The 10069-nt window shown below is 41.6% G+C and overlaps 1 protein-coding gene across 6 annotated transcripts in view; it reads right to left on the reverse strand.

The window, feature by feature from the left end:
* Nucleotides 1-3473, reverse strand: part of RBMS1 (RNA binding motif single stranded interacting protein 1) — a 210608-nt gene extending 207135 nt beyond the window's left edge. For all 6 annotated transcript variants that reach the window (XM_079924280.1, XM_079924278.1, XM_079924276.1 and 3 more), the window contains exon 1: nucleotides 3282-3473. In XM_079924280.1, coding sequence (XP_079780406.1) covers nucleotides 3282-3356 — 75 coding nt within the window. In that variant the 5' untranslated portion in view covers nucleotides 3357-3473. The remainder of the gene's footprint in view (nucleotides 1-3281) is intronic.
* Nucleotides 3474-10069: the final 6596 nt, after the last annotated feature.

The raw sequence follows: 10069 nt of genomic DNA on the forward strand, positions 1-10069 counted from the left end.
AGTAATGTACATCATGATATCTTTGAAACAAACAGAATTCAAGGGTTGCCTTGCAATAAGTGAAAATGTCTACACACAAAATGTTAATTAAAATGTTACGTTACCAGAATTTTTCCTGTGTATCTGAAAAGTAGATACCAAATTTAATTTTTAGTAATACGGCATAAGTCACTTAATAATTTAGAAAATCCTTTAGAACAATACGTGCTTATATTTATGAAGCTACATCAACCTGTATCTTAGAATGAATGTGTCAGGTGATAAAGAGAACCCTGCTGTGATAAGACCACCCTTAACGGAGAAATACAAAAAAACTCAACAAGCGTGTAAAATCAGGTTACTTGCAATCTCTGTTACTCTACACTAAGGCATTATAAAAATTTCGCAGTCTCCTTCATTTCCACCCATGTCCTGCCTTTCTATAACATCCTCAACTTTACTTTATGTCTAATGCAGCTGTATTACTTTTTCTAATAATTATCTTTTTCTGTCAAAGCACAAAGCATACCAATATGGTCACACATTGTAATCCAGCTCCACAGGCTCCATTGGTTGTTGACTGTTAGCAGAATGCAGAAGTAACTAATATATTTTTATAGAGAAAAATTACTACATTTTTCTGAAAAGACTCTGGATGACTAACATACGAAGAATGATTTGACATATGTTAACTTTTTACGGCATGGCAACAAAACTCATTTTCAAGTGCCATTTTCATTGGTGTCTATTCCTTCTAATGAAAAGAAATCCCACCCGTTTATTCTTTTTCCATTCAAAACACATCCATCTCTGGATCACAAGTTTAAGTCAAATATCACTTGGTAAACGATCGTGCCATCCCTCAGTTTTTGATAGAGCTTCCACACAGAAGTTTCAAAACAACTCTGTCTAGCAAACACATCACTGTACTTTAAACAGTGATGTTTTCTATCCCATATTTCAGGAAGGTTAAAATACACACACACAGAGGCAAGGATCGTCACTGTAGACAACAGATTCTACGTCAGTTTACTAACTCTTTAGGTAGATTAGGTAACACTTGTTTTTAAACTGACTACAAATCAAATCAGGTCTCTATTTTTTTTAATGACTCACAATACCATGTGACCAAGAGAAAGATGAGATACGGGAGACAAAAAGGGCTATGTGTTCTGAACTATGCTACCTAAAATCTGCATCTAGTCGCTTTACATTTTAGGAGATGCCTCTTCCTGAGATAATCAAGATACTTTACAACAGGGAATTTAGATTTAATTATCAAACTTTAATACCAAGTTATATAGGTCAAGTGAGTATGTGTGTCTTTCTCCGGAAACAAAGAGATTCAGAATAATAGGACTTCAGATTTCATAGTAGAAACAGCAAGATATGCTTTGAGAATGTCATTTACCGTAACACAAATCAATATTAAATGCTTTATGCAGGAAGCACACTTTCAGAAAATGGGCCCTAAAGCTTTCTGGGATCCGACCCTAATTACTAGAGCAGGCTCTTGCCGTTTGTCTCTCTCTTCAATTATTTACGGGGCAAAAAGAGCCAAATGGCATTGCATTAGCTATATTAAATGCTACGTACTTGGTTTCTAACTTACTAATGGTACATAAAAATTACTAAGGTGAATATGCCTGTAGAAACATGGCCTTTTTTTCTTTTTCACCTGAGTGTATGTTATTTATTATTCATATAGTTAAGTGTTGAATAGGCTGTCCTTTAGGTACCCAATGCTGCATAATTTAAACAAGTGCATTAAACATATATGATATCTAAAAGGTAGAGCATTGATTGCACTTCAAAATTTCTTTGAACAACTTATATTTACAGTGTAGCTCACCAAAACACGGGTACCTCCCTTCACTCCCTGAAAACAAATACAGCAGCGACCACACAAGAATGAATGATGGGTACCCTTGCTGCTACCATCTTATCGCTTTGTGGCAACCCAAAGTAAAATGAAAATGGGGAGGGGGTGAAAATGAGGCCCTTGAGGGCTAGGAAATTTCAGGTCTCTATGCTAACAAGTGTCCTTTTTACATGGACACATACAAAACTATGATGTAGGTATAAAACATGGACCACACACACTTGTAAGAAAGAAAAGCTTATCAAGGTTGAATCAGAGATTCTCTGCACCAGGCCAGAAATGCCCTCTGCCAGCAAGCAGGGCATGATTACAACCTCCCAAAGAAAGTTCAGAGGCTGCATCTTTTGTGATCTAGAAGGGCACCAGGAGTCAAGATAAGAGATGCTAATTGCTGAAGAAGTCTGGTGCATCCAACTTTTGCCCTCCCAAACTGTGGGAAAAGGCTTCCAAAGCAGTGAAACCCTCACTCTTCACGGACCCAATATTTTCTTTCCTGAGTTCAGGAGGCATCAAATTCTTATTGTCAAAATAGGATAGGCCCACTAACAACGTACCCAGGGTCCCTGGAAAGCCAGTCGCAATTTGTATGACTACATGTCATCCGCTGTGTTACCTAAGCGTGCTCCAAGGCCGTTTTTGAGAAAGCACCGCTGGAAATCGATCTGTGGTAAACATATACGGTAGTATGTCTCTAAACTAAATACTAAGTCACTTCTTTCTCTGCATCGAAATCTGCCCATTGTCCCTCCTTTGCAGAAGCTACAGGGAAGATTAAAAGGGACATCAATGAACGCTGAGTGAACTTTGACCACTTTTCTACCCAAAACAACAGCGTAAAAGTAGAAATCAGTAACCAGGTGAAGTGCCACACCGCACAAAGATCAAGGCGAGGGGCGGGCGCGCAGGGCCGGAGGCGGGGAGGAAAAAGTCCCGTCCCCAGCCTCGAGCCCCAGTTGTCTCGCGCGCGGGAGGCTGAGGGGCGTCCCCTTGGGGCGGGAGGCTCCGCGGCACTCCGAGGGAAGCCGAGAGTTACTGCTCGCCGGGCGAGGCCCAGGAGAAGGGCTCGAAGATCCGCGCCGCCAGCGGGTGCTGCCGCGGGCCCCAGGCGTCGGCGGCCGAGCAGCCAAGGCTCGGCGAGGGGCGCCGCTCGGCCCGCGACCCTCCCCGCTTCCCGGGCCAGGAAGGGGCCGGCGGCTCTTTCCTGTCTAGTCTCTCCCCCCGCGGCTTTCTGTAACCCGATCCCAGCACTCCGCTCCGCGGGCAGCCGCCGCCCCGCGCGCCGCCGGGCTTCGCCCAGGCCAGCGCTATAGTTAGCAACCTTCCATCAACTCCACCGGAGGCGGCGGGGGCTCGCCGCGTGCCCCTCCCGGACCGGAGCCGCGCGCGCCCCCGGCGCCCCCCGCCCCCGGCGCCCCTTTACCTTCGCTTGAAGATACTGGGGGTAGTAGTAGGTGGCGTACTGAGGGTACATCTGCTGTTTCCACACTTTGCCCATGAAGCTGGAAGGGAGCCTGCCGTGCAGGGTCGCGGGTACTTTGGGGTTTCCAAGTCTCGGTCTCTCCTGCCTCTCCCTTTCCGGCGGCGGCTGCTGCCGCTGCTCCACCTCTCAGCCCGGACCAGACGTCCTCCTCCTCCTCCTCCTCCTCCTCCCTCTCCTCCTCCTCCTTCTTCTGCTCCCAGACAGAGAGAAAGACACTGCAGAGCGCAGAGGGCACCCCGGACAGGGCGCTCGCAAGGAGTTGCCTCCCGGAGCCCGAGTGCTCCGGGGCTGCCAAGGGCTGGCGCGCTGGCCGCGCTCCGCTGCGGCGAGCAGGCTCAGCGGGGCCGGGAGGTGATCAATACAAGTGGAAAGTGCTGCTGCTGCTGTGGCGGCGGCGGCTGCGCTCGGTGCCAGGCGGCATCTGGGGTGGGTGCGCCCGATTGGGAGAGGGGAGAGGGGCTGGCGTGCCGAGGCCGTGGGGGAAGGGCGGGCGGGGGCGGGGCTTGGGCGCCGCGGAGCCGGGACCGGCTGGAGGTGAGGGCTGAGTTTTAACCACTCCTCACCTCCCAGGCTTGACGGGCAGAAGCCTTGGGAGCCCGAATCGCTTTGTGTTGGGGGTGGAGGGTGGGGGGTAGATTGGGGGGGACCCAGCTTAAGAACTGCAGAGTGGACACCTTCTTTGGGGGGACGCACTTAAGAACTGCAGAGTGGACACCTTGTTTGCTTTCATGAGTTTTTATCTCCTTAAGGGGGAGGGGAGGTAAGGGGGAAAGAGGAGGAAATCTGATTCATCTCTCACTTCCCGCCCCCCGCCCCCCCCCCGCCCAATGATTTTTTTTTTTTTTTTCACAAGAGAAGGAAAATGATTTAGTGCCCAACCACAAGGCTGGAGTGGGGACACCTGGGTTCGGTTCCCCCCAGGCCACAACACTAATTTTCTAGGTGACCTTGGGAGGGTTAGTGTCCTTCGGATTGGTGAGTTTGGTGAGATATGAGAGGTGAAATCATGCCCTCTGCACAAGAGGAGGCAAAGCACTCAAACACACACGCTCCTCACAACAAATAGACGGATCTTTCTAAGGGGGAGACGGCGCAAAGAGGCAGAATGTTATTATTAGAGGACACAATATAGACATCAGCTTTTCTCTGCCTCTTTCTAATGCTGCCAGACAGTCTGACAACTCCCACTCAGGAACAAGGAAACTCCCTGAGTTTGGAATATTTTAAGGCCATTTTGAAAGTCACACACGCTGTTGCAGTGTGCTTCAGTGACATATTAAAATCAATCTCTCCCTTTCTGCCTCTCTCCATCTCCTAATTGTCACAGCTGCAGACAGCCCCAGACAGCAGTGGTTCAGTTCACTACATAACTGGATATAATTTAATGGAGTTAATTGGTCCCTGAAGCTGCCTGTAGAAGACTTTTATATTGTAGCTCAACAAGAGATAGTACCACAAATGTACAAATAGGATAAGTAAGAAAGCACCTTCAAATTGGAGTTGTTGCGCATCTAATAAAATGTAATGAAAAATTAATTTGTTATTAAATAGACCTTGATTACTCTGTTTTGTCATTTTGGTTTTCCGAGAGTCTGTTTTCATAATAGCACAGAGGTAAATCAAACTGAAATGGAATGCATGATTTTGTCAGTTACATTTTTATTTGATTACATTTCAAAAGATTTAGTAAGATACTTTAAAATGATGCAATAGTGAAATGAAACCTTTATCATCTTTATATGATTTAGACAAATTTCTAGGTTATACAATTTGAAAAAACAAATGTAAGTTCATATGAGAATATTTTGGATGTGCCAGGAGGCAAATCACGTTCTTTTAAAAAAATTAACAGTTAACCCATGTGAAATCCTACAGCTGAGCTTCTGCTGTATGGTGGGCCCTGTTGAGGTTAATGTCAATCTGAAGGTCGGGGTGGTCCATTGCCTAGCTAGGGGAATCTAAAAATAGTTCTTTATACTGTTTCAGTGTGGGACTCTTGAATGCATTTGATAAGAGAACCAAGTGCACTAACCTGTGTTAAGAACCTAGGAGGACTAGGAATGATGGTTTACAGGAGTGACGGAAGGAAGAGAACACGTTAAGAACCATCTCAGGAGTTCTAGGCCTGAGTTGATAAAAGAAATTACCAAACTCAGACTGTTCTACTTTTTTCTGGATGATGAAAATTCAGTCTGTTTTACAGAGCCCAGAAGCACACCCACAATTATGTAGACACTTGATTTATGACTGTGGTGGTATTGCAGAGCAGTGGAGAAAGAATGAGCTTTTCAATAAATGATTCTGGGTCAATTGGCTATCCATATGGAAAAAATGAAATTGGAGCCCTGCTTCACAAAAGGGGAAGAAAGAATTTCAAATGAATCGAAGACCTAGATGTAAAAAAACAAAACTACAAAGCTGTTAGGAGATAATATAGGAAATATCTTGATAGCATTGAAGTAGGGAAAGATTTCTTTAATAAGGTGACCAAGAGTACAAGGTTGATCAATTTGACTCTATTAAAATTCAGAACACTAATTCATCAAAGGATTCTATAAAGAAAGTGAAAAAGCAAGCCACAAAATAGTTATTTGTAATCCATATAACTACAAAAGCCTAATAGCATATGTAAAGAACTCCCTGAAATCAATTTTAAAAAGAAAAACAACATGTTAAAACATGAATAAAAGATTAAACGTGTGTGTTTCAGAGAGGAGGAAACACAAATGTCCCTATAACATATGAAGAGATACTCATACTCATTAGTAATAAAGGAAATGTAAATTAAAATACTAATAAGATACCATTTCACACTCACCAGATTGGCAAAAATTAAGAACTCTGAAAATATTAAGAGTAGGTGAAGATGTAGAAAAGGGGAAAATCTCAAAAACACTGCTTACTGGAGGAAATGTAAATTGGTACATTCACCACTTTAGAAAACAGTTTGCTATTTCCCAACTTATTTGCATGTATGCTATTGCACAGTAATTGTAGGCATCTACCTCAGAGAATTCCGTCTATCTGTGTACCAAGAGAAATGTACAGGAGTGTTCATAATATACAGAAAATAACTTAAATGTCTACCAAGTGTAGAATGGATAAAAAGGCTGTGGTATATGCCAACAATGGAACATTTTGCAGCAGTGAAAATGAATAAGCTGTAGGTAAAAGCGGCAACACGGATCATTTCAAAATTGATGTTGCAAGAAGCAAGTCAACATAAAGCATGATTCTATTTGCATGAAGTTGAAAAACAGAAAAAAAATATCGTAACAGTATGTTGTGTAAGAATAGTTACATGAGTAATTGTTTTAAAACTATAAGGAAAAACAAAGGGATTATAACATAAAATTCAGAATTATGGTTTATCTCTGAGGGAGAAGAGTGAGATGTTCACGGAGGGTTGGAAGGGGACTTGGAGAGATGGTAATGTTCCATGTTTTGCACTGGGTTGTGGATATATAAAAATATATTTCAATACTTTTCTTTAAGTCGTTCCAAGACTTTAGTATGTTTGCTGTATTTCATACTAAAACATTTTAAAAACAAAACTCAGCTTTTAATTTTATTCATGATCATTTTCAAACATATACCAAAGCAGAGAGAATAATGATTCCTCTGTTCCTAATACCCAGCTCCAAAATTTATCAACATTTTGTCATTCTTGTTTCTCTCTCTTCCTCTCGCTCTCTCTCCCTCACTCTCGCTCTCTCTCTCTCACACATGCACACACACATTTTAATTTTTCTGGAGTGTTTTAAAGCAAATCCCAAACATTGTATCATTTCACCTGCAACACTTTTGATATCTACCTCTAACAAGTAAGAACTTTTTAAAACACAATATCATGATCACCTCTAACAAAGTTGACGACAATTTGTTAAGATCAATACCCAGTTCTTGTTCATTTTTCTCCAATTATCTAAAAATCGCTTTTTGTAGTTCATTTGTTTAAATCAGGATGAAACAATGTCCACATGTTAAATTTGGTTGATATAGCTCTTAAGCCTCTTTTAATATATAAACGTTCACCCCCACTTACTTTCTAAATTGATGTTTATTTGTTAAAGAAATCATCTGTCCTATAGAATTTCCCACATGGCTGACTGCAACCTCATGGTGTCATTTAAAGTTGATGGTTAGTTCTAGAGGTTTAATTACATGCTGGTTCACTGTTTTTAGCAAAGAACGCTTCATAGATGGTGCTGAAAACACATAGGTGATGTGATGTCCATCACATCACATCAAGAGAGACACATAATATCTGGTTGTCTCATTTTAGTGATGTTAAGATTGATCAGAAGTTCAGGTATTATCAGTTCGATTTATCCCCTAAAAAGTTCCATGGTTTTAATAGTCATTCATAACTTACCTCAATCCATTATTTCATTAGGGGTTACAAAATTGTGGTTTTCATAGTTTCTTCATTCCTTCTTTACTTATTAGTTGGAAATGGTCTATGGAGAAGAATTTTTCTCTCTTCAATTCTTTGGTTAACTTGAAATACAATTAGCACAGGAAGAGCAGGATAAATTTCCCCCTATTTACCAAGTTTCAGAATAATGAGTTGATGCCATAGGAAACTCCAAAGCTAACCAGCTTTAAGTAACGACATCCTGAACTTGTGAATTTTTATGTTTGATTTGTTCCAGTCCAGCACAATCCTTATTCTTGTTGATGCTCAAACTGTCCCATTTTCAGCTAATGAGAAACCCTTCAAATTGTCTCTTGTGGCTTTTTTTTTTTTTTATACCAGACCCCAAGAGTCTTTGATAGATTTTTTTGCTTTCTAGTATAGTAAGATTGTCCTGGGTCCTTGTACAGCTCATGCTCGCACCTGGATTAGCTATTTTTCTAAGAAACCCACATCAGCTTGCTCTTAAATTTTTTTTTCAATAACAAATTCCTTAAAATGTGTTTTTTATCCTTATTAAATGTGGGGGAAGGAGCTCATGAAATATTCTTTTTTTTTTTTTTTTTTTTTGTGGTACGCGGGCCTCTCACTGCCGCGGCCTCTCCCGTTGCGGAGCACAGGCTCCAGACGCGCAGGCTCAGCGGCCATGGCTCACGGGTCCAGCCGCTCCGGGGCATGTGGGATCTTCCCGGACCGGGGCACGAAGCCGTGTCCCCTGCATCGGCAGGCGGACTCTCAACCACTGCGCCACCAGGGAATCCCTAAAAAGCATTTTAAATGAGATGGTACAATGTCCTAAAAGCTGAGATTTAACCAAGCAGTGTGTATATATATTATATGTGTATATACATATATGTCTGTACATACATACAGTCTTCAATGCAGTACTGAAATGAAAAGATATAATATGTGTTTCAAGACCACATAGAAATACTTGATAAAAATAGAAGCCTAAGACTGTAAATTCTATCAATTTTTATCTACCAGGGTGTGGGTTCTGTGGCATTATAGGTGATCAGCCACGTCAAGGGGGAAGGCACTGGTAATTCTATTTGTTTGATGGTGCTGTGGAATTAGACAGCTGGGGAAGAAAGGAAACACATAAAGGAAGCATCATCTTTAGCTTCCTTAGCACTTGTAAATTTTCCGAATCTAAATTATAGTTGAATTTTAGCAATACTTTGTTTTTGTTCTTAAGACTTCCTGTAGTCTTATCTACATTTTATCAGCATCATTGCCATCACAGTTACTTTGAAATTATTTTAACATCATACTTCTTGTTTATTTATTTATTTTTGGCCACGGCTGCGGCTTGCGGGATTTCAGGTCCCCGACCAGGGATGGAACCCTCCTTCAGCGGTGAAAGCATGGAGCCCTAACCACTAGACCGCCAGAGAATTCCTCATAATTACTTTTTAGTTTACAAAAACCTCACACATAAGTTACCTCATTTGATCCTCACTGAAATCGTTCCAGGGAGATGCTGTTATTAAGGGCACAGACTCCAGAGTCAGACTGCCCAGGTTTAAAGCTGGCTGTTCCCCTCCCTGACTGGAAAAGTGTAAAATGAGGTTTATGAGAGGATTAAATGAGTTGATATCCATAAAGCATTTAAACTAGCGCCTGGCACAAAATAAGCACTCTAACAGTATTAATTACTATTCTTTTATATACTAAAAAACAAGAGAGATTCAGTAATTGGCCTAACTAAGGTAGTTCTTTATGGTAAGTTAAAAATCTAGGGTAAAACCCCAGGACTGCTGATGCTAAAAGCCCTATTTTTAAATATTGTTCAGTACTACCTTCTCACTTAGATTGTGTTTCCTTTATATTTCTTTCCTCCTTCTCTTCTCTCTCCCTTTGATCGCTTTCTTTCTCTCATCTTTTTCTTCGCCCTCAGCTTCTCCTTTCTCTCCTCTCCCTCTTCCTTTTCCTACCCCTACCATCACCCTCACCACCTGTCCCACCACTAGTGCCACCAACATCATCACCAGGAACGTTAGCGTGATGAACTAAATTGCCTGTGAACTTGAAAGGAACTCATGCTGATAAATTTCTTTTTAATGGGATGACAGAGAAGGAAGGAAGGAAGAAAAAGGTGATTTTAGTTGATAGTCATACTATGCTATATATTTAACTTGTGGTTATGATCTCTACTTATTTATAAGGAGCAATGCCTGAGATGAAAAATGTACTTGAAAAGATTAACAGCAGCTTAGACAATGAAGAAGAAAAGATTCCTGAACTTGAACAGATAGCAATAGAAGTATCCAGAATGAAAAATAAATGCAGAACACTAAACTGTGCTAAT

The sequence above is a fragment of the Stenella coeruleoalba genome (genome assembly GCF_951394435.1).
Source record: "Stenella coeruleoalba genome assembly, chromosome: 6".
NCBI lineage: Eukaryota > Metazoa > Chordata > Mammalia > Artiodactyla > Delphinidae > Stenella > Stenella coeruleoalba.